Below are 24,896 nucleotides of genomic sequence, written 5' to 3' on the forward strand. Positions count from 1 at the left end.
AGCATCATACTTACCTGCTGCGCTGTCTGTGACCGGCCGGGAGCTCCTCCTACTGGTAAGTGACAGATCATTAAGCAATGCGCCGCACAGACCTGTCACTTACCAGTAGGAGGAGCTCCCGGCCGGTCACACACAGCGCAGCAGGTAAGTATGATGCTTCTAATATTGCTAAGTAACCATGGCAACCAGGACTGCAGTAGCGTCCTGGTTGCCATGGTTACTGATCGGAGCCCCAGCGATTAAACTGGGACTCCGATCGGTACTCTCCGCTGCCACCAATGATCGGGGGGGGAGGCCGCACACTGGCCACCAATGATATTAATACAATAGAGGGGGGCCGGGGGGGGGGGCACCTGAGGGGTTAATTGTGCGGATCACAGCCCCCTGTAAGAGATCGGTGCTGCCAGGCAGCAGGGGGCAGTCATGTACACAGTTCGTAGTATATTCTAACTTGAAGCATCCCCATCACCATGGGAACGCCTCTGTGTTAGAATATACTGTCGGATATGAGTTTTCACGATGTAACTCAAATCCGATGGTATATTCTAACAGAGGCGTTCCCATGGTGTTGGGGACGCTTCAATTTAAAATATACCATCAGATTGGAGAAAACTCTGATCCTATGGTATATTAACTCCTGACTTTACATTGAAAGTCAATGGGGGACGGATCCGTCCAGACTTTACATTGAAAGTCAATGGGGGACGGATCCGTTTGCAATTGCACCATATTGTGTCAACGTCAAACGGATCCGTCCCCATTGACTTGCATTGTAAGTCAGGACGGATCCGTTTGGCTCCGCACGGCCGGGCGGACACCAAAACGACTTTTTTTTCATGTCCGTGGATCCTCCAAAAATCAAGGAAGACCCACGGATGAAAAAACGGTCACGGACCAACGGAACCCCGTTTTGCGGTGTGCATGAGGCCTTAGACAGATTTGTGAACAATATTTGAGAGTAATGGGTCTTTTGTGTATGTAGAAAATGTTTCAGATCTTTGAGTTCAGCTCATGCAAAATGGGAGCAAAACCGAAAGTGTTGTGTTTATATTTTTGGTTAGTGTAAGTACCATAATGATTGGGTAATTTTAACCGACGTGCTAACGTCTACAGCTACAATAACGCTTCTAGGTTATCCTGGCATTCATGGTTTTGTGTATGCCATCATTCATACAGAGTAGACCCTGTTTTAATATTTGTGCCAGTAGTGATTCTGTACTAATGCAGTATGTATCTGCTATACTTTTGGGTAGCTTATATATTTGTGGTGGAGGGTTTGACTACTCATAATAAAAAAGGAACAGTATCAGACAGCAGCACTTCTTAAACCACGTTTTTGGAGGTGATGATCTGTACTCTGTTCTCAGGGAAAACCTCACACTACAAAGCAACTTTTACCCGAATGAATTTACATAGTGTAACTGCAAAAAAAAAAATCGCTCTGAACTAATGCATTTCTTGTTCCCCACCTGTAGTATTTCTGGAGAAGGCGAACGTTAATGGCCCGTCCTATGCTCAAAGAGGCTGGCATGGCTTCCCTGTTGTTAGAAAATCCTTATTATATCCTTTGTAAATAAAATGGCCTGTTAACTAATGTGTTGGTTCTTTTTCGTAATATGTCCAAGATTAAAGGGATATTCCCAACTGAGACAATGGGGGCATATCGCTAGGTCCAGCCACCACGAAGCGCTCGCCCCATAGTAGTAAATGTGTGGCCATCGCTCCCATTCATTTCTATTGGGCAGGCAGAAATAGCCGAGCCAGCGCTTGGCTATTTTCGGCGGCCCCATAGAAATGAATGGAGGGCGGCTACCGATTCGCAGTGAGCCCTCCACAACTATCAAGGCTATGTTCTCAGTGTAGGTGCAGGTCCCAGGGGTGGGACCCACACCTATCAGACAATGGGGACATATCCTAGAGATATGCCCCCATAGACTGAGATGGAAAAACCCCTTTAAGGGCAGCCAGACACATGTATACACGTTTGGCCAATGGCTGTCTCTTCCAGCTCCCTCATACACATACACTTTTGGGTCAGCAGAACATGTATGTGTATATTCAATGAGGAGAAAGCCACTGCCAGACACTTCTGACAGCGGCTTATCTCCCAGGAGAACAAAAGGATCAGGCGAAAATATTCACTTTGTCCAGTCTGTCTCCTCCCCATTCTCGGCAGGTTTAGTGGACAATACACTAATGTTTATGGGGCCTTATTCAGTGCTCATGAATAGAGCTGCAGGTAGCAGGTAAGTATGACTCTCCATAGCGGAGGATGCGGGCTCCTGTGAGAAGCTATCTATTCGCAGACAACCATCTCATGGCAGCACTGAGTATAGCAGCTACAAGCTTTACATGTTCCTTTACACACTATAGAAAAAAGTGCTGGCCTCTCAGGTGACCAGGATCATGGGAGTGCACATAGGCACACATGCACAGCAGCCCCTGTCCCGTCCACCTCATATCTGTAACTCCTGGATACAAACAGTGTATAATGTGATGGAAAAATGAACAGTATGATATAAAATGACAAAAGTCAGGCTTTTGTCGTAGCTATATGTAGGAAAATACATGCAGTCTGCATAGACCCTAAAATGTTAGTTTTTGACTAGCAACAAAATGCATATGTTTTCTATTTTTCCTTGACGTGGTTTCTTAAATGGCTACAGAAAACCAAAGGACCAACGGTAAGTCATTGTGTGTTTTAACGCTTCCATTAAGCTATCTGGGCAGCTGATTTTTCAGCGGGAAAAAAACAATCTGCTGCAATAATCTGAGGCTTAGCCTAGACCTGCATGTTGATTAGCTGCAGCAGACAGGACACACCCTCTAAGCTGCCATCTTGAAATAATTGGAGCAATGAATGGGGAGATCTCCGGATCCATGTGAGGTACACGGCTGGTTCTAGCTTTCTTAGAAAGAGATTGTCATGTACTTTATGGCTTCTGCTTTAATTTTTTTTTTACATTGATTGTGAAGTCTGCAGTCCAACACTACTCTGACCTAACTGTCCATTTTGTGTTTTCTCCTCTTGCCTGCAATGAAAAGGAGATCAAGCTTAAAGAATGTTTCTGACTTATTTGTCATGGGTGGTGCCCTTGTGCTGGAGTCAGCGGCCCTCCTTCACTGGCTGGAGAGAGAAGGGTATGGTCCTCTGGGAATGACCGGCATTTCAATGGGAGGACATGTAAGTTTACAGACACTTCTAATGTGCGACATTATTTCACCCTCTAGTCCAGGAATGGCCAACCTGCGGCTCTCCAGCTGTTGCAAAACTACAACTCCCAGCATGCCTAGACTGCTTACAGATATCAGCCTACAGCAGGGCATGGTGGGAATTGTAGTTTTAAGACAGCTGGAGAGCCGCAGGTTGGCCAGCCCTGCTCTAGTCTCTACAACCAATATAAAAACGTGTTTGGGAGCATATAACTCTCTGAGAACATTGCCCATACTGCTATTACAAAATCCAGGCTCTTGAGATGGAGAGAAGAGATGATCTGGGTCTGCTAAGACCCAGCAGCTTCTACACCTTCCCAGAACCTGGCAATCACATGACTGCCCAAACTGGACCAGCGAAGCAGTACTGTTATATCCTCATCTTGTCACTGATCATTGGGCGCCATGCATATAGCAAACCAGAAGGTAGGGACATCTCTTCCTTCTCTATAGGGGGGCTTCTCTGGTAGCCGGCTTCCCTTTTCTGTAGCAACAGTTAAAAACATGTCTGTAAAGCTATCAGTGGGGAAGCCGGACTTCTTAAAATGTTCGGTGCTAGACAAATAATTAATACTTAGGCCTCATGCACACGGCCGTGTTCCGCGCCCGAGAGCGGTCCGTGGTAACCCGGCCGGGATTCCTGCTGACAACAGGAGCGCACGGCGTCATTGGTTGCTATGACGCCGTGCGCTTCATGCCGCCGCTGCAGTAATACACTCGTATTGTGTACTACTGTACAGCAGCGGCGGCATGAAGCGCACGGCGTCATAGCAACCAATGACGCCGTGCGCTCCTGTTGTCAGCAGGAATCCCGGCCGGGTTACCACGGACCGCTCTCGGCCGCGTGCATGAGGCCTTATGCAATATATAAAAGAGTAGGCAAACAATAATGAGAACTAAGAAGGTACCCTGCAGCTTATGCCATATAAAGTGCATACACTATTTTGGCCTTGAAGCAGAGATCACTCTAAGGCCTGTAGCTGTTCTGTAAGAAGTGATTGGGTTATCCCTTCTAGCGCAGTCTCAGTGGTTTGACTTCACACAGCAGACTAGTTGCAGAAACACAACAAATCTGGCAGCACGATGGCTCAGTGGTTGGCATTGTGTCTTCCAGAGCTGGGGACTCTAGGTCCGAAATGACGACCTCTGCATGGAGTTTGTATGTTCTCCCTATGGTTTGTGGGTTTCCTCTGGGAACTCTGGTCTCCTGCCGTAGTGATAGGGACTCACACTGTGATGATAATGTCTGTAAAGCGCTGCGGAATAGGTCAGCACTTTATAAGTGAGTAAAATAAAAACTAATGCAACTAAAAATGTGTGGGGATGTATCTGCAGCTTGTGCTTGGGTTCTACAAGCCCCATTACGGAGTATTGGACAGTTTCGGCAACCAAAGTGCCACATGTTAGTTCCCCCTTATCCTCTTGGATCTAAAACAGCTTGTAACGTTTGTTTTGCTTCTGAGTTTTTTCTTTGTTTTCTTACTGTTATTTTAGATGGCTTCTTTAGCAGCTACCAACTGGCCTAAACCGATACCATTAATTCCATGCCTTTCATGGTCAACAGCCTCTGCAGTCTTTACCACGGTAATATGCTATCCTCTGTATATACCTGTGATCGTCTTCAACATATAGTAACATAGTACATCAGTTCGGCCTGTCATCCTGCAAGTTGATCCAGAGGAAGGCAAAAAAAACCCTGTGAGGTAGAAGCCAATTTTCCTCATTTTAGGGGAATAGAAAATTCCTTCCCGACTCCAATCAGACAATCAGAATAACTCCCTGGATCAATGACCCCTCTCTAGTAGCTATAGCCTGTAATATTATTACGCTCCAGAAATACATCCAGGCCCCTCTTGAATTCCTTTAGTGAACTCACCATCACCACCTCCTCAGGCAGAGAGTTCCATAGTCTCACTGCTCTTACCGTAAAGAATCCTTTTCTATGTTTGTGTACAAACCTTCTTTTCTCCAGACGCAGAGGATGTCCCCTCGTCACAGTCACAGTCCTGGGGATAAATAGATGATGGGAGAGATCTCTGTACTGACCCCTGATATATTTATACATAGTAATTAGATCTCCCCTTAGTCATCTGTTTCTAAAGTGAATAACCCTAATGTTGATAATCTTTCAGGGTACTGTAGTTGCCCCATTCCAGTTATTACTTTAGTTGCCCTCCTCTGGACCCTCTCCAGCTCTATGTCTGCCTTGTTTACAGAAGCCCAGAACTGTACACAGTACTCCATGTGTGGTCTGACTAATGATTTGTAAAGTGGTAGGACTATGTTCTCATCACGGGCATCTATGCCCCTTTTGGTGCAACCCATTATCTTATTGGCCTTGGCAGCACCTGCCTGACACTGGTTTTTGCAGCTTAGTTTGCTGTTTATTAAAATTCCTAGATCCTTTTCCATGTCAGTGTTACCGAGTGTTTTACCATTTAGTATGTACGGGTGACTTACATTATTCCTTCCCATGTGCATAACTTTACATTTGTCAGTGTTAAAGGGAGTCTGTCACCACATTTGAGCATATTAGACTGATCAAATAGCGTTATATGTGCCACCCAGAACTTAAAAACGGTACCTTTGTTGTATCTAAAGGAGTTTTCTTTTAGCCGAAAATGATCTTTTAAGATTATGTAAATGAGCCCTCAAGTGCCCAGGGCGGCGTCTCAATCCTCCGAGCCCCAGGCAGCACCTCCTCAACGGCTCATAACCCCGCCCTCCGTGTGCCTCTGCTCGCCTGTTTACTCCCTTCCTCTGTCCTTTTCCACTGCGGCTGAGCGGTCAAATTCGTAGCGGGCTCATGCGCAATGCGATGCCCGCTCCTGGCAGGGCATCGCAATACCTACTGCGCATGCGCCCGCTACGAATTTGACCGCTCAGCCGCAGTGGAAAAGGACAGAGGAGGGGAGTAAACGGGCGGGCAGAGGCACACGGAGGGCGGGGTTATGAGCCGTTGAGGAGGTGCTGCCTGGGGCTCGGAGGATTGAGACGCCGCCCTGGGCACATGAGAGGGCTCATTTACATAATCTTAAAAGTTCACTTTCGGCTAAAAGAAAACGTTTTTAAGTTCTGGGTGGCACATATAACGCTATTTGATCAGTCTAATATGCTCAAATGTGGTGACAGACTCCCTTTAAACCTCATCTGCCACTTATCTGCCCAAGCCTCCAATCTATCCCGATCCCTCTGTAGTAGTATACTGTCCTCTTCCATATTAATTACTTTACACAGTTTAATGTCATCTGCGAAAATTGCTACTTTACTATGCAAGCCTTCTACAAGATCATTAATAAATATATTGAAGAGAATAGGGCCCAATACTGACCCCTGAGGTACTCCACTAGTGACAGTGACCCAATCTGAGTGTGTACCGTTAATAACCACCCTCTGTTTTCTATCACTGAGCTAGTTACTTACCCACATACAGACATTTTCTCCCAGTCCGAGCATTCTCATATTCTCATTTTATATACTAACCTTTTATGTGGTACAGTGTCAAATGCTTTGGAGAAGTCCAGATATACGACATCCATTGATTTGCCGCTGTCAAGTCTAGAACTTACCTCCTCATAGAAACTGATTAAATTAGTTTGGCATGACCGATCTCTCACAAAGCCACCACATTCACATTTGGGGGAACAATAAAGTATAAGGCCGGCCTTGTGCTTATGGGAGGTGATCTCCATTCTTCCCGATTTCTATGTGTGGGAAGGGAAAGTGACATCATCTAGAGCAGGGATGCCCAACCTGCGGCCCTCCAGCGGTTGCAAGACTACGACACCCAACATGCTTGGACAGCCTACAGCTATCAGGGCATGTTGGGAGTCGTAGATCCCTGATCTAGAGGAACAATACCCCTTCATGCTAAACAATCTCAATTGCCCAAAAGGGCAAAAATAATTGTCCCACTGTACCTTTAACCCCTTAGTGGCTAGCCTGTTTTGGGCCTTACTGACCAAGCATTTTTCTGTCTTTTTTAATTGTCGCCTTGCAAGAGCTATAACTTTTTTATTTTTCCATCTATGTAGCTGTTTGCAGGCTTGTTTTTTGCAGGACAAGTTGTAGTTTTAAATGGTATCATTTTGGGGGTACACATAACTTTATGATTAACTTTTATTACCTCTTAATTTCTGGGAGGGCATTGGGAAAAAACAGCAATACTGCCACTGAGTTTTTAAGTTATATTTTTTGCCTGGGTCAGTATGATTACAGCGATACCAAATATATATATGGGGAGATTTTTCAAACTCAGATTCCACCTTAAATTTTTCACAGCTTCTTTGCCAATGGGAGACAGAGGGTTGCGGGTGCCATTGGCCGCAGCATGTAAGGGGTTAAATAGCCCGGATTGGCACTCCTGAGAGTCGAACTCCCGCTTTTCTCTGTACAGGGGATCCATGCAATGCTTAGACCCGGCCGCTGTGAAAAGGCGGCAGCCCAGCCTAAGGCCCCTATAAGGACCGCTGTAAAAAAGCATAGGGGTGGTCACTAAGGATTTAAAATAATATTCTATTTACCTCTTTAAAAATAGGTTTAATCTCCACATATAATATACATAGCAAGTGAAAATATTAAAAACCCAGTCACAGACCAGTTAAGTGTATATGCTAATTATGCATCTGCCAGTTCTCCGATCTATTGAGACAAAAATGGTGCCAACTGGGCATTACCAGTCGAAAGTGTCATTTCCTATATTTTCTTATAGGGTGTTCTAAGCAGAGCTGTTAACTGGAAGGAACTTGAAAAACAATACTGCACACAGTCAGTCTATGAGGAGGAGATCATGCATCTACTTGAATACTGTGGGGTAGGTACATTCTATCTTTTTTTAAATTTCGCAGCAAGTATGGTTCAGATAAAGGCCCATTTACACTGCAGCTTTTCTGGCAGCGTCTCCCCTTATGTTCCTTAAAAACTGACTGCACCTGCCTTAAAGGGGTTATCCCACTTTGCGTTTTTATACTTACCTGCTGCCACCACGCGTTCACTTCCTGGATTCTGGCTGGGGGCGGGCTTCATCTTGATTGAAGTCTTCTCCTGGCCGCGCCGCGCACTGGACTGAACGCGCACGCCGCTGCGCATGCGCCACGGTGACTTATTTCTGGCCAGTATAGTACAGAGCCGGCGTGCGCGTTCGCAGCTCTGTACTATTCTGGCCAGGAAGAAGTCACCGTCGCGCATGCGCGGCAGCGTGAGCGTTCAGGACAGCGAGTGGCCCGGCCGGGAGAAAAGAAGGAGTCTTCTGGGCAAGCGCGACCATCGGGATTTTGCAGAAGAGCGGTGGTCGTAACCAGGGGAGACCGAGTCACAACAATAAGGTAAGTGGGGATGAATTTTATCCTAATCGGTGGGAATTTGTTAATAAAAGTATATTTACAAAAATGATCACGATCTATGACTAGACTTGATGTGATGTGACATACGCTGTACTGCGCTACATGCGACATGATGATTGTTTATTTTATTTGCTTATCTAATAAAAAGAGATTTCAAACAAAAATGATCACTGTCAAATCATTAACAGATATAACAGTGATCATTATGATGGGATAACCCCTTTAATGGTAGATACTAAAGGGATTCTTCAGAACAAGCCATCAGTTTTTGATCAGTGCGGTCTGACCTCTGGAAACCACATTGAACAGTACAGTTTAGGGACCCAGGAGGACATTGATGATGAGGATGATGATGTTTAGTCTTGTGTGCACGCAATCTTACCCTTAGGGCCTCGATGCGCTTAGCTGGCTGATTCAACAAGGGAGGAAAAAGAAGAAGGCATGACACTTTACCATGGGCCGCAAAGGCCTAGAGCAGGGGTACTCAACTAGTTTTATTAAAGGTCCACATACCTGGGTCTGCAGTCAGGTGAAGGTCCGAGCTGAACGCCAACAGTAAAGATGCCATGCGATCATGTGATCCATGCGCGTGGGGCGCTCTGACGTTATAGTGGAGCGCCCCGGGTAAGTCCCAGAATTAGTAATGGCCACATTAGTGCCCCAGTAAGAATAATGTCCCCATTAGTGCCCCCAGTAAGAGTAATGCCCCCATTAGTGCCCCCCTTCTCTGCTTTTGCAAAAAATAAAATAAAATTTGCATTCACCTGGCTGCGGTGAACATTCGCTGCTGACTGCACGCTCAGGACCGGTGCTCCAACGTGATGACGTCTTGTAGGTCCTGTCTTGAGCTTCTAGTCAGCAGGGAGTGCTCTCCACAGCGTGAGCAAATGGAGGTGGAGGTACCGTAATTTTATTAATTTTTTTACTAGCACAAGTTGCGGTGGAGGTAAAGGCTGTACTAATGGGCGTTCCATGATGGAAGCGCTCATTAGTAAGGGTACTTTCACACTTGCAGAAGGACGGATCCGACAGGCTGCTCACCCTGTCAGATCCATTTTGCCACTACTTCGCCGTGCCGCTGCTCTGTGCCCATCGACTATAATGGGGATGGGGGCAGAGCTACGGCGCAGCCAGACTGAGAGGCCGCCAGACTAAAAGTACTACATGTCCGACTTTTTCGTCTGGCGGCCTCACGCCGTGCACTGCCATGCTGCGCCGTAGCTCCACTCCCGCTATAGTCAATGGGGAGTGGCAGTCCGGCGAAATAGCGGCAGGACGGATCTGACAGGGTGAACAGCCTGTCGGATCCGTCCTGCCGCAAGTGTGAAAGTACCTTAACAGTCCTTACAGGAAAATTCTGGCACCGGCAAGGGAACTAAAATACCAGCCTTGCTGGTGAACTACTGGCCGGGTGGCAACCCAAGCCACAGAACAGACATATGATAGTTTTGTTCCGCATCCAATTCCCATTATTGGGGGATTGGATGCGGCCCCTTAATTACAATGGGGCCCCAAGAGATGCAGACAGCACACTGTGTGCTGTCTGCATCTTTTTCCGCTCCATTGAAACTAAGGGGTCCGCATCCAATGCCCCAATAATGGGAATTGGATGCGGAACAAAACTATCATGGTTTGATGGGGCTTAATCACTTTATTTAATCAGGTTACCTAAAGAAGATGGCCCAGGGGAGATGGGAACATGATACTGGAGTCAGTGACGTGTTCCCACCTCTCTGTAGCCCTCTCCACGCACCCCTTACTTTCCAAATGTGACATTTATTTCATTGGTGGCAGTGGTGATGTCCCTCCCCTCTCCAGCAGCACGTAAGTGTCCTTTGGAGCTTGAAGCTCCCTTATGTGCTGCCGCTGCTGCAGGGGAGGAGGGACCTGTGAGCGCACTGAGGGAGAAAGCGCTGGTGCCTGCATGTGGAGGGAGCCGTCTCTCACTGCGCCCCTGGGAAGGAGGAAGTTTGCCGGTAAGCTCCGCCTCTTGCACGTACCAGAGTGTGCAGGAGGAGGAGCGCTATATGTGGAGGGAGCCGTCTCTCACTGCGCCCCTGGGAAGGAGGAAGTGCGCCGGTAAGCTCCGCCTCTTGCACGTACCAGAGTGTGCAGGAGGAGGAGCGCTATATGTGGAGGGAGCCGGCCTGTCTCACTGCGCTCTGGGACAGGAGGAAGTGCGCCGGTAAGCTCCTCCTCCTGCACGGCACAGTGTGCAGGAGATAGTGATGGGAAGTTCGGATCTTTTAGGTGAATCGGTTCATTTGAATCAGCTCATTCGGATCAGAATCGGATCTTCGGTTCACTTGGCGAGTCAGACTGCTGAGCTGACTCGCAAGTGAACTGAAGACTCTAGGTGCCGGTGCGCATGCGCAGCTGCTGACTCAGTCAGTGACACTGCAGTGAGTCGGCTCTTCAGCTCTCTGAAGTTGAACTCGTCTCTGATTTAGTATTGAGTGAGTCAGGAAGAGTGATTTTTTTATAGTAAAGGGAAGCTGAGGCTGACGTTGGACAGGCGGACAGGAGGAAGCTGTCACTGTGGTGTGCAATGTGAATTGTTGTCTGTTGTGCATTGTTCCCCACAGTGACAACAGTCTGACACTGACAGTAGTACAACGAACCAAGTGATGTGAAATGTGAATGCACGCACAGGGAAAACTATGTGCTGAACTGTGTCATCTGTCCCTTCTCTTATCTCTCTGCTCCTTATCACTGCTGCAACAAGAGCCGACAGCCTCAGTGTGACCTGTTCTACAGTCTGACAGCCTCAGTGTGACCTGTTCTACAGTCTGACAGCCTCAGTGTGACCTGTTCTACAGTCTGACAGCCTCAGTGTGACCTGTTCTACAGTCTGACAGCCTCAGTGTGACCTGTTCTACAGTCTGACAGCCTCAGTGTGACCTGTTCTACAGTCTGACAGCCTCAGTGTGACCTGTTCTACAGTCTGACAGCCTCAGTGTAACCTGTTCTACAGTCTGACTCACGGCTCTTTTAACTCAATGAATAGAATGAGTCACTAACTGAGTCGGATCTTTAGGTTCTTTTGACTCATTCCATTCATTTAGACTCCCTGACCCTGCACTACTCCGAGGACTCGAGTCAGAGCTGCAGTGTGCTGTGCTGGCCTCGCCCCCTCAGCTCTGGTCGGTGATTGGTTGGTGGGCGGGGAGGGGTGGGGCTGGCAGAAGCAGCTCTTCCACTCTAAGATCATATTACGCTCCTCCCGAGTCCCGCCCTCAGGCTCCTGCTGCCAGCGTGAGGTGAGCGTCTCTGTCAGCATTGCTGTGTGCTGTGACTGAGCCGAGCCGGTTCAAACGGATCGGATCACTCTGAACTGAATCGATTGGAGGAGCGCTCTGAAGGATGGCCGGGGTCCGGACAACTGGCGGCCGCGGTCCGTATTTGGACCGCGGTCCACCAGTTGAGTACCCCTGGCCTAGAGGATAAGGCACCTATTCCAGAGACCAATTTCCTAGCACTTATCAAATAGAGAATCAAGAAAAAGGGAGGGAAGGTAGGGGGATCTCAAGGTTAAAAGGGTTCGGGCGAGATATAGAGAATGTGAAGAGAACAGAATTAATAAACGTGAGGAAAAAGTATCTTTAAAAAAGAAGGGACATTACCAACCGTGAATTTATAGACTAAGATTTAGGAAAACCCCCAAAATTATATGAACCAAAAATAAATGTTATATAAGGAAGATCAAACGCCTGTTTGAAAAGTAGGGTTTTCAGTGCACGTCTGAATGAGAGAAGACTGGGAATCATTTTCAGGGCCAGAGGTAGGTGGTTCCAAATTCTGGCCCCTTGAGCCCGAAAAAGGATCTACCTCCAAGCTGCAGCACCAGGCACGCCACCGAACGAGTGCCTTATGTCTAGTATCGTTTTCTCTTTCTTCAGACAGATTCTTTCAAGATGGGACAAGACTTTGTGAAGAATTCTCCAAACAGTGTGGATAGCCTGACCCACCTAAAACTTGCTGCTAGCATCTTCCGCCTTAACCGCACCCAGAAACCATTATCTGCTGAGCCTATACAAGCATCAACTAACAATGAACTGATGTTCCAAAGTGACCCTAAAGGGACGTATATCGGGCAGGCAGTGAATGGTGGTCTAAACACTCACCTGAAAAGGGAACAGGCAAAAAGAAGTGAAGCTCTGCAGAAAGAGTCCCTGCTATTCATGAAAGGAGTCATGGATGAATGTACACACGTGGCCAACTTTTCAGGTATAAAGCTTTGTAAACTGCATGTAAGGGAGATCTAAAAGCAAAAATCTTTTCTGCTATGTAAGTAATATACCTGCATACATAAAAAACATATCAAACTTCAGTATAAAAATACATCCTAGAAAGGATTTTCTGGAAACCATATAACTACACTTGTATAGAGAAATATCTACCCTTATGGAAGTCACGTATTCCAGGCATATAGTAGTGAGTATACAATAGTAAATAACTTGAAGGGTATCTGAGTTTAGGTAAAACACTTGATATGTCCTAGAGACATCAAAAATTTAGATCAGTGGGGCGTGTGAGTGCTGAGATCCCCACCAATTGCTAGAACGAAACGAAGAGAGAGAAGTGAGCACATATTGGGCGATTTCTCTCCTCACTGCAGGAGACTGAATGGAGACTGGCCCATAGACTTCTATCGAGAGAATACCATATGCACGCTTCTCTTTCCTTGCTCTAGTTTTTGATATGTGTCTGACTCATCAAAAGTTTTACCAAACCATGACCCTTTAAAGGGGTTATTGTCCGAAATAATTAAAAATACTAGAGAAGCCATCCAATAGCCTAAAATTAAAAGTCATTATCTACTCATCCCTTTCTCCACAGTGTTGGTTCGGTCCCCCTGCCGTGTCGGTTTACAAACTGTAGCACTGACGTGCCGGTATACATTACCAGCCTGCAGCAACCAAGCACTTTCTTTAGCGTCTAACGCTGAGGACACTTTACAGTGTTGGCACATATACCTACACATCATGGCTGTAGTTTGTAAAAAAAAAAAAAAAAGCAGGAGGACTGGCTAAGCGCCACAGAGAACAGCACTGGAGTAATGGCTTAGCGTAACATGATTTTTTATTTTAGGCTATTGGAAGGCTTATCCAAGATTTAAAATGATCTCAGACAACCCCTTTAATCTTGCTGTGGGGGTAATCTAATAGAATTGTAAGGCTACTTCCCTTTCCGCTATTGAGATCCGTCATACGATGTCGATAGCGGGGGAAAACACTTCCGTTTTGTTGTCAATGAGGACAAAACTGAACTGAACTGAACGAAACGGAATGTACCAGAATGCATTCTGTTCCGTTTGCAAGCTGTGTTTTTCTGTTCGCGATGTGGTGCTGAGCAAGACGGATCTGTCATGACACACAATGTAAGTCAATGGGGACAGATCCGTTTTCTCTGACACAATAGAAAACTGATCCGTCCCCCATTGGCTTTGAATGGAGTTCATGACTGATTTGTCATGGCCATGTTAAAGATAATACAAGTGTTTTTTGCTGATCCATGACGAATGTGGAAAGTAGTCTAGTCTAAGCTGAATATGCCGTATGTAAGATCTGCATATTTACCTGTAGGTCAGTTCTGCTAGTAGCCAAAAGTGCACAATAAACTGCCAACTGGAGTCATCCCTACTTTGACGGACATTTTGCACTGAGATTTGTTAAAGATATCCTTGTTTTCCTTCTAATATGTTTGTTACAGTTCCGGTGGACCCAACCTTAATCACAGTTGTTCAAGCCAAAGAGGATGCCTATGTCCCAAGAGTTGGTGTACGCAGCCTCCAAGAGATTTGGCCTGGGTGTGAGGTTCGATATATAGAAGGCGGCCACGTCAGTGCTTATCTCTTTAAACAAGGGCTTTTCAGGTACTGATGCTGTTTAATGGTTTGCTGTGTTAACTGGACTTTTTGAGGATGCAGGTTATATCCAGAGATGACACTGTAATATTTAATATTTGAAGGTTAATATTTAATAACTGGACAATTTTGTTTGTGTAAAAATAAGTTTACATAACTTTGGCGTATCCTGTGCCAGTTCTAAATGTAAGACCGCTTCTTTGCTGGTTTACATTTAGACTATTTTCTACGCCTAAAACAGGTGTAGAAAATGGTAAATGAGACGTGCCTGTCCCCTTCCCTGCCCACGGCACGAGCACTTTTTTAGACCTGGCATGAGCGGGGAGAAGTCACAGATTGTGGCGCAAATAACCTTTGCGCTGCAATCTGCTTCAGAAATACACCGAATATAGGCGTATCTCAGGATAAAAAAAGTTTTACTGAATCTTTTTCCATAAAACTATATATCAATCTGCTCAGCTCCTCCTGCTCTATAACATGCTATCTGCGGATTACACTGCATTTTGTGGTGACAGGTCCTCTTTGCATGCAATACAATCCACTAAAAATTAGCAGCACACTTCCTTTGCAATGGAGTATGTGGTGAGGCCAAGTGACAGGACATCCTAATTTGGAAGACCACAGGGTAACAAGTTGCAGCACTTCCATTCAAATCCATTGACATGAGTATGTGCACATACTGTATTCAAGGGAACAAAGAACTAGGCATTTCAATGGAGTTGTTGGGACTTGTTCTATAATGTGCTTGCAGTACTATCTGTCAATAGAAGTCTATTTTTTTCATGTGAGTATTATTAAAGGGGGTCTGTCTCCTCCAACATCACTATCAATTCAAAGTAAGCATACTGCCATCCAGGGTAGGTGCTCCAAAACATAACCATACCTTTCTTGTGACAATATGGTCCTCTAATCCTGAGAAATGCTTCTTTTTATTTTCATGCAATCGGGTTTTAGGTGCACGGTGGACAGGAGCGCCATATTCAGTGCACCTGGCTTTCGCTGCATCATTGCTACCGACTAACATCTCAGGGGCAGTGAAACAAGACGAGAAGTGCTGGGCGTTGTTACTGGCGGAGCGATAGTGCACTGCAAACCTTATTGGCATAAAACTGGAACTGTTCATTCACAGATCAAGCCCATCTCCAGAGAGGAGAGAGTGTTTCACCTTCACTGAGAGATCAGATTACCCTTGCCTATTGCAAGAGGGCAGGAGACTAGTAGCTGACGCCTCCCATACACATCACACACATGGGACATCCTGCGGTCCTATTTTTCTGTAGCACATCCTCAGAGGCGGCAGCAGCAGCATGGAGGACATTATACAGCAGTGGTTGACACTAGATCCAGCAGCATGGAGGACATTATACAGCAGTGGTTGACACTAGATCCAGCAGCAGCGTCTCTGTGTGTGTCTGATCCTCTCACTGTGCAGCGGCCCCTTCCTCCCCTCTCCATAGATATGGACAGGTATATACTGATCTCCCAGTGAACCTGAACAGTGATGGCCAGTTCGCAGTGTTCGCCCGCGAACACATGCAATCTGCCATATTAACTGACAAGTCCAGCGAGGCACAGGTAAGTCCTTACCTGTGCGCGAGCCGGTCTGAAATGAAATGCGGTCTCCGGGAGCAGGCAATTCCGAGAACAGCCTCCGGGGGCCGTTCTCGGAACTGCCTGCTCCCGGAGACCGCATTTCATTTCAGACCGGCTCTCGCACAGGTAAAGACTTGCCTGTGCCTCGCCGGACTTGTCAGTTAAGATGGCAGATCGCATGTGTTCACGGGCGAATACTGCGAACTGGCCATCTCTAAACCTGAAACGGTTTCTCCTTTGGAGATGGATTTTATTCCTGAATTCAGACTGAGTTACTAATGCAGGAGGGATAAGGAGAAAAGAAACCTGATAAGGGAAGAAAGAGGCAATTTTATGTTGTAAGATACGTGTCTTACCTTCACTTGTAATATTGATTTACGGGACATTCTTTATAATCACTTTAAAAAAAAAAATTTTTATATCCTCTAGCAAAGCAAATGTATCCTAACTAGAGATGAGTGCCTGGATTCTAACAAATCTATTTGACTTATCCGTAATTTCTTCTTCTGTGGGAAGCTGTCCCTGCAAGTGAAGAATCACTCATGTGCTGCAAGATTGACAGCGTCGGACATTTAGCCCGGCCCTGACATTTTCCTGCCTGCGCCGCTGAGCAGAACAAGGGCACGGGCTCTCCTTCGGCATCAGAGCAGCATGCACCACCTAACTTCATCAAGGCTTGTCCTTTCAGTTGTTTATGCTTCCTCGTCCTTCATTTCTTCTTAAGATGTGGAACAAGGGCATATATAACAAATGTAAATGCAGTAGTTTTTTTTGTATCTACCTAAAGGCGTGTTCTATATTGATAACCTGTCCTCAGGATGGGTCATCGATATCGGATCGGCAGGGGTGCAACACCCAGCACCCCCACCGATCAACTGTTTGAGGAGGCCGCGCTGCTCCAGTGCTGTACATTGGATACCAGTTGTGCTGGTTATTGCAACTCGGCCCCATTCACTTGAATCGGGAGGCGCTGTGCTCCCTCCTCAACCAGTTGATTGGCGAGGGTGCTGGGAGTCTGACTCCTGCCAATCTGATATTAATGACCTATCCTGAGAATAGGCCATCAGTATAAAAATCTCCGACAACCCCTTTAAGAAGAAAAGTACTTGAATGCCAACTTGCCACCAGCTCCTGTTGCCTGTACTGATGATATAATTTTTGTTTTTCACAGGCAAGCAATCTATGATGCCTTTAATCGATTTCTTCAGAAATATCCTATGTCTTTGTGATTTGGTGTGGTTTACTTTGAACGTCCACGTTCATTCCGTCCTCGTATTACAGACTGAGCATGGTTATGATTTAATAGAAGATGACTACGGTTCAGCAATTCATCGGTTCTCCAGATGTTGGACAAGAAGGAAGATTTTTCTGAAGTTGCACAGATGCCTCTACAATCCTCTTTGGTGCTGACGCCAGCTTGAGTTTCTACATGAAGTATTTTTTCGGGGATCTGACAAAATTGTATTTAATGCTAAACCATTTGATTATGTATCAACTTCTATGCATGAAAGCATTGACTTCTAAGGTTTGTACTTTAATTATTTTTAACATTTTATACTCCTTTTTTTAAATAAATAAATCTGGTATCTGGAACTTAACAGTGCAGAAAAGAAGTACTAATCAAATGTACCTTTTGTGAATGTAATATGTAAATTATCTGCTATCCAGGATAGATTTGCATTATGACTGTATACCTTTTCTTCACTGATCAGCACCTTGAAAAAATTAAAAAAATACTAAGCTCATTTAGTTTCTGCTGGACATTTGTGGAATGATCTACCTGTCTCTGCTGCTCCTTGTATCTGCCTGTGGAGCACATGGGCCTGAAACATACAGTCTGTTTTGGTACAGGCAAATAATATTGTCATTTCTTAATTCTATTGCTCGCTGTTTGACAAATCTCAGTAGTCAAGAAAATAAATAAACGTCAAAATACGTTCACCATAAGATGTCCTATAAATCAAACTCCAAAAACAAAGCCTTGTACAGCTACACTGAAAAAAAAAAAAAAAAGAAAATTCCCCCAAAAAATAATAATTCAGTCTCAAGGTCAAAATGGTTCTGGTCCTCAAGAGCCTAATCTCATTTAAACAGTAGCATTCCTTACAGATACTTTGCCCCCACCCCCAAGAAAGATTCGATAAGGTGGGTTCACATGGCGTTTTATGCCTCCGTCTGACGTATACGTTAGGAAGAAAAGGATACAAAAACGCAGCAGACCATGTTCTTGTATACTGCACAGTCCACTAAACAAAACTGTACTTTTTTTTACCATTGTAAAAAAAAAAAGTACAAAGTAGTATCACTATTTATTTATTTTTACAATAGGACTCTATGGTGAACAGATTCTGTATGGTATCAGTCAGAGGCATCCGTTTAACATATACGTTTTTTGTATACGTTACACGGATGGGGAAAAACGTGATGTGACCCCACCCATAGTGTTACAGCTCACCTGAAGCAATAGAAAACGCACTGTTTAAAAGAATTGAGGACTTTCCTAGGATTCTTAGCAAGGGTTATTGTCGGAAATCGTCCACAGCAGCAGTAAAATTCTTAAGTCTAATTCTTCTTGGGAAGGTTCTTACATGTTTATTAGAGACAGAGCAGCCAGAACACGGCAATAACGACGGATTCTGATAGTCAGATAACAAAGGGATATCATTAGCATTTGCCGCAGTACACTGACACTAATGTCTTTTCATATATGACATCGTTGTTACATTAATATTCATTCCCATGATGACCTACTTCAAGATTTGCCTTGTTTCAGTATACCCCATTGCTCACAAAGAGAAGATGGTGCGGCTGTATACCGTACTTTATGATCAGAACAAACAGGTCCATTACTAGCTCAGCTTTCTTTGAGATTAAAAGACACAGCTCTTCATAGTCACTTAAGACTTGAACAGGTGTGAGTAAACAAACAGGGAAAAGAGCTACTGGTTATCACATCTATAGATGGAGATTTATCCCTGCCTCTACCTACCTTGATCGAATGTGATCCGAGAGGAGATCCCGACTCCTGAAGGCAGCATTACATCATGAACATCTGAAAAACATATCATCCCTGCACCTGACCCAAAGGCTCAGATAGTACTTCTGCTTGGAAGAGACATCATAAGAGTCCACAAGATGAAAAATCATAAACAGCCCTCACAATTCCCCATATGTTCAGAAGCTTTACCTAGGGTGGGTCATTATGGGTGATGTCTGCCTAGGAAATGTAACAAACTAACTGCTGTAATTTCCCTTTTACACAAATACATTGGAGAATTGACGTTCATCCCTTTTCCAGCCTTGGCCTAGTGGATACCCAACGAGAGAAGCTTACTAGCATTTTATATCCTGACCTTACAGAAACCACAGACTGTTCCTTTGTCTTCTGAAAGACCATGCACCCCAAGTGATCTCTGTCTTCATCACAGGAAGACCACAAAATAGCCCCATCAATTGAAGATGGATCCTTTTTAAAGATAATGGAACGTAGATTTTTCAAGGATGAAACAAATAGCTAGGTTGTTCCACTCCCCTTTAAAACCCAGAGACGTCATCATTCCAACAACAGACAGCAGGCATTAAAACACTTTTCTTCACTGAGACGCAACTTTCAAAGACAACCAGGTAAAAAGAAACATTTCTTCTCATTCCTGAATAAGATTTTTGAGAGTGGCCATGCAGAAGTGGCTCCACCTTTTAAAGGAAAAGGAAGAACACAGGTACCTGCCAATTTTCGGTGTCTACCACCCCAAGAAGCCAGGACAAATCTGGCGGATGTTCGACTCCAGCTCACAATGTGAAGGTGTCTCCCTTAAAGGGGTTGTCCAGGTTCAGAGCTGGACCCAGTCATACCCTTATTTTCACCCAGGCAGCCCCCCTAAGGCGAGCATCGGAGCATCTCATGCTCCGATGCACTCCCTTGTTCTGCGCTGGATCGTGCAGGGCACGGGCTATTTTGTTGATCATAACACACTGCCGGGCGGAAGCTTCCGCCCAGCAGTGTGTTTGGTGACGTCACCGGCTCTGATGGGCGGGCTTTAGCGCTGCCCTAGCAGTTATACTGGCTTGGGCAGCGCTAAAGCCCGCCCATCAGTTTCAGTGACATCACCGGGCTTCCTGGCAGTCCCATGGAGAACCCGATAAGTCACCGGAACTCCTAAAAATGCCTTTGCCCTGCACGATTTAGCGCAGGGCAAAGGAGAGTATCAGAGCATGAACAATCTGCCCAGGCAAGTGAAAAAGACGTCAGTTTGGGAAAAAGTGTTATATAGACAATGGTTTAAAGTAACTTCCTTCATCAGCCTACTCGAAAGGACTCAGAGCATGTTTGCCTGTTCAAACCTCAGACTGCTTAAAATTGTGTCATGGAGTGTTATGGAGCCCTTTCCAAGTCAAGATCATGACTGTGATTTGAAATATCTAGATTTGGCAACAAACTCATTACCCAACGCAGCCTAGGGCTCAATTGGGACTTCAAGAATTACACCTTTAAGCGGCATGAACACGGACCGTGAGATACCGGCCTGGATTCCTGCTGAGTGCAGGAGCGCATGGCGTCATTGGTTGCTATGGCGCCGTGCGCTTCATGCCACCGCTGCTGTACAGTAATACACTCGTATAGATAATAAGAGTGTATTACTGTATAGCTATAGCAGCGGACGCACGGCGTCATAGCAACCAATGACTCCGTGCGCTCCTGCACTCAGCAGGAATCCAGGCCGGTATCTCACGGTCCGTGTTCCACGGAGGTGTGCCTGAGGCTTTACCTTTCAGGTCAACCAAGAAGAAAGGCCTTTCACATGATGAGTCATCTTATCTATCATAAACAGTCTATATGATCCGCTCAGGTTTGCAACACCTGTGATCTTCCAAGGTAAGGCCTCATTCACACGTCTGTGTTTTGGTCAGTGATTTCTATCAGTGATTGGGAGCCAAAACCAGGCTTGGAGCCTCCACAGAGATAATATATAAGGGAAAGAGCTGCACCTGGTTTGGCCTCAAAATCACTGATGGAAATCACTGACCGAACACTGATGTGTGAATAAGGCCTAAGACACTGCTCAGAGGACTACTGATACATGTGATTGAAACTCCCCATTTCCCCAGAAAAAGAAGCATTATGAGTAGCATGGAAAGACTCTCTAAAGTTATTGTCTAGTCTACACATACCTTGGCCATACGTACACATCCCTCCTGAAGACGTTCAGTCTAGGAAGCTGTGTGAATTTTATGATCCTTCATTAAAGGTGATCGCTGCAGTCGCTTACCTTAAAAAAAAATAGACATTAAGAGTCAAGTCTATCTTAGCTTTGTAAGGAAAAGCTGGCACTATGTCCTGATCTCACCATACCAAAACTGGAGCTTAGTGCTGCAGTTCTAGCAGTAGAACTTGCAGAATTAGTTATGTCAGAAATAGATGGGAAGCTTAAAAACACTATGTAAATAACGGGGTCCAAAGAATTAGGAAATAACAGCCTACCCAGGGGCGCTACGTACCATCTGACCACAACCCTACAGACCATGCTATGAGAGCTGTACCAGCATCCCACCTTAATGATACAATATGGCTCACTGGGCCAACATTTCAATACAATACAGTACTCGACACTCATATTTGGAAGTCAATAACCAGAGGTATAGCTTGCTTAATTCACATAGCAAGATCCTTTAGAGCCACACCAACAGGATCAGAGCATTGCAGAGGCTGGCACTACTGTATAAGATAGCCAAGATGATTCTCTATAAAGTGATAGTAGTCTCACGTTGGAAGCTGTAGTGGATGGTGAGATATGGAGCCTGAAAGTCAAAAGTTCAAAACATTGTTACCCTTTTGCTCGTCAGTGTATTCTAAATCTTTTGAAAGATCATACTCAATGTTCAACAAAATACGTTCCTCTAACAGTTTCTGTGCGATTAAGGACCGCTGGTGATTTTTTTTTTACAATTTTCAGCTTTGAGAAAATCTCCCCCCATGAAGCCTGGGTGCAAGAAAGACTAAGAAGAGTCTTGTAAACTGCAAAAAGGTTTGTGTACGCAGCAGAATGTAAATTGCGGTCATACAAAAGTCTGTAGCAGCAAGTAAGGCAGTTTTCCTCTTCATTATCTTCTATTTCTTTGGTCTCAAACACAGGAGGGCTAGGATTTTTCAAAACGTCATAGTCCACTTGTTTGTAGGTAATCTGATATGGGAATATCTGTCACAGTGGGGAGTGGGGGGAAACTCCCCACCGAACACCGATGGTAAACGAGAATAGAAACTAGGTCAGGACACCCGGAAAAGGGAGCAAGTAACCTCCTACAGCATCCCTATTCCTCACCCTGACTCCTAACCATATGAGCAGACCCAGATGGTAGGAGGGCTCATACACAGGAACCTCGGGCCCTACTAACCCTAAAGACCCCTGGAATAGAGACAGGACTGAGACGACCTGTTCTTCCAACACACGGATGAACAGGAGTCTCCACCAGCCTGGATGCAATGAAAAGGGAAGACAAAACAAACTGTCATGTTCGAGAGTGGGTTCACCTAACTCTTAGAACATTCCACAACAAAAGGAATGCCCATAACATGCACATATAAAGAGAAGACAGTGATAATCAAAGCTGGATCGGCAGGTAAAAACTCAGTGGTAAAGAATACCCACTGGATCAAGGGGCACCGGGATCCTAGGCACTTACCTGCCACAACTATAGGAAGGAAATCCAGCACACCAGTAACTGCCTGGACCCCCATGCGGACAGGGTGCATGGCAGCCCCAGGCAGAGCTGCTCACTGACTTGTTGTTCCCCCTCCGGGGGAACCCAGGAGCCCTCTCACCGAAGGCACAGACAGACAGGGGAGTGTATAGCATCCATGCAGGACCGTACACACCAAACAGACCAGACATGGAGCAACAACTAGACATAACACAAACCCTGAACATAACCCACACAAAACATAGAATAGGGAAGGTAGGTTAGAAGACATAGAGGAGACATTGATGTCCTTCAAGGACTGGACAGATGGAATACCCAGGACAGGCGCATAGCTCCAGCACCAACAGAGGCTGGAGTACAACTAACCCCAGACTACCAGCCACAGGCTAAATAGCACCAAGTGACCACACCCAGCCAGGTAGTTAACCCCACATGCACCAGAAAGAGAAGGAACCAGGAGAAAGGAGCAAAGCACACACATGCATAAACAACACGTTGCCCCAGGCAACCAGCATGCATGGCTAACGTGTCACGGAGAACAACAGTATCAGTTTCAAAAATCATACCAGTGTCATTACTGTACTGCAGCAGCAGCAGAAAGCGCACGGCGTCATAGCAACCAATGACGCCGTGCGCGCCTGCACTCAGAAGAAATCCAGGCCGGTATCACACGGACGTGTGAATGCAGCCTAAGATGTTTATATGACACTTACGTCTTTTGTGCTGTCCACACAGAGGTCCTGTCCATAAAATGGCTGCTGATTGAAGGTCATGTGACTAGACAGATCACCTCCATGTAATGTGTCCTCCTTTCAAATACACTGCTCCTGCACTAAACTCCAAACAGAACAAGTGCAGATGGCAGGGGCAGTGTATCTGAATGTAGGAGACGTCACATGGAGGTGATTTGCCTGGTCACATGACCCTCCATCAGCAGCCATTTTATGGACAGGACCTCTGTGGGGACAGTACAAAAGACTTTGTGTACCTTATGAAATATAGAAAATGGTGCATAATTTCAACAAAGGCTATATTAGTAAGTGTCATATAATCATCTTATATACACATTGGTCAACAATAATCAGAAAGTGACCGACCCCTTTAAGCTTAGTGGGGCAGATTTATCAAACTGGTGTAAAATAGAACTGGCTTAGTTACCCATAGCAACCAATCAGATTCCACCTTTCATTTTTCACAGCTCCTTTGGAAAATGAAAGGTGGAATCTGATTGGTTGCTATGGGTAACTAAGCCAGTTCTACTTTACACATTCTGGCTTATTTTCTCTTTTATCATAGCTCCCATTATTACAAACGGTTGACTGATGTTTTACTTTCCCCCTTTCCCCTTTAAGCTCGGTTTCGGTTTGTCAATTACTCTTTTATCAACAGTACGATTTTTCTGTATTTTTTTTCTTTTTATTGGCTAAAATTACATTGATCATTGCTTTAGTGTCAGTTCTCATTTCAACAGATAAATAAGCTGTTGCAGATGCCTGATGAATGGATTCCTCATATTCCCTGATTAAGGCATACATATTTAGGGTACTTTCACACTTGCGGCAGAGGCCATCGCCGGAACTGCCTGCCGCATCCGTCAAAACGCATGCAAACTGATGGCATTTGTCAGACGGATCAGGATCTTGATCCGTATGACAAATGCATCGAAATGCCGGATCCTTCTCTCCGGTGTCATCCGGAAAAAAACTGATCCGCCATTTATTTTTTTCACATTTTTTGCGGTCTGAGCATGCACAGACCGCAATGCCGGATCCGTTTTGCCGGAACACTCGGGCCCGGATCCAGCATTAATGCATTTCAATGGGAAAAAATGCCGGCATGTTTTCCGGAATTTTGTCCGGAGATAAAACCGCAGCATGCTGCAGTATTATCTCCGTCCTGAAAAGTCAAAAATACTGAACTGATGCATCCTGAACGGATTGCTCTCCATTCAGAATGCATTAGGATAAAACTGATCAGTTCTTTTCCGTATTGAGCCCCTATGACGGAACTCTATGCCGGAAAAGAATAACGCTGGTGTGAAAGTCCCCTAATGAAATGCCATGCATGTGAAACAAAGTAGCTATTGAGTTTGTTCACACCAATGGCACTACCACCAGGCACAGGCGGAAGTAAACTTTATGTGCTTGGAATGGCAATATACAGTATGAATAGCATCAGATAATGGT

General features: G+C 45.4%; 1 protein-coding gene across 4 annotated transcripts in view; it reads left to right on the forward strand.

Annotated features, from left to right (window-relative positions):
* ABHD18 (abhydrolase domain containing 18) overlaps positions 1 to 17,904 on the forward strand; it is a 59,312-nt gene extending 41,408 nt beyond the window's left edge. For all 4 annotated transcript variants that reach the window (XM_040418435.1, XM_040418434.1, XM_040418433.1 and 1 more), the window contains 8 exons: positions 1,476 to 1,560; positions 2,657 to 2,684; positions 3,046 to 3,184; positions 4,708 to 4,797; positions 7,925 to 8,026; positions 12,455 to 12,782; positions 14,268 to 14,430; positions 17,186 to 17,904. In XM_040418435.1, coding sequence (XP_040274369.1) covers positions 1,476 to 1,560; positions 2,657 to 2,684; positions 3,046 to 3,184; positions 4,708 to 4,797; positions 7,925 to 8,026; positions 12,455 to 12,782; positions 14,268 to 14,430; positions 17,186 to 17,243 — 993 coding nt within the window. In that variant the 3' untranslated portion in view covers positions 17,244 to 17,904. The remainder of the gene's footprint in view (positions 1 to 1,475; positions 1,561 to 2,656; positions 2,685 to 3,045; positions 3,185 to 4,707; positions 4,798 to 7,924; positions 8,027 to 12,454; positions 12,783 to 14,267; positions 14,431 to 17,185) is intronic.
* Positions 17,905 to 24,896: the final 6,992 nt, after the last annotated feature.

This window comes from Bufo bufo, chromosome 2 (assembly GCF_905171765.1).
Source record: "Bufo bufo chromosome 2, aBufBuf1.1, whole genome shotgun sequence".
NCBI classification, from domain to species: domain Eukaryota; kingdom Metazoa; phylum Chordata; class Amphibia; order Anura; family Bufonidae; genus Bufo; species Bufo bufo.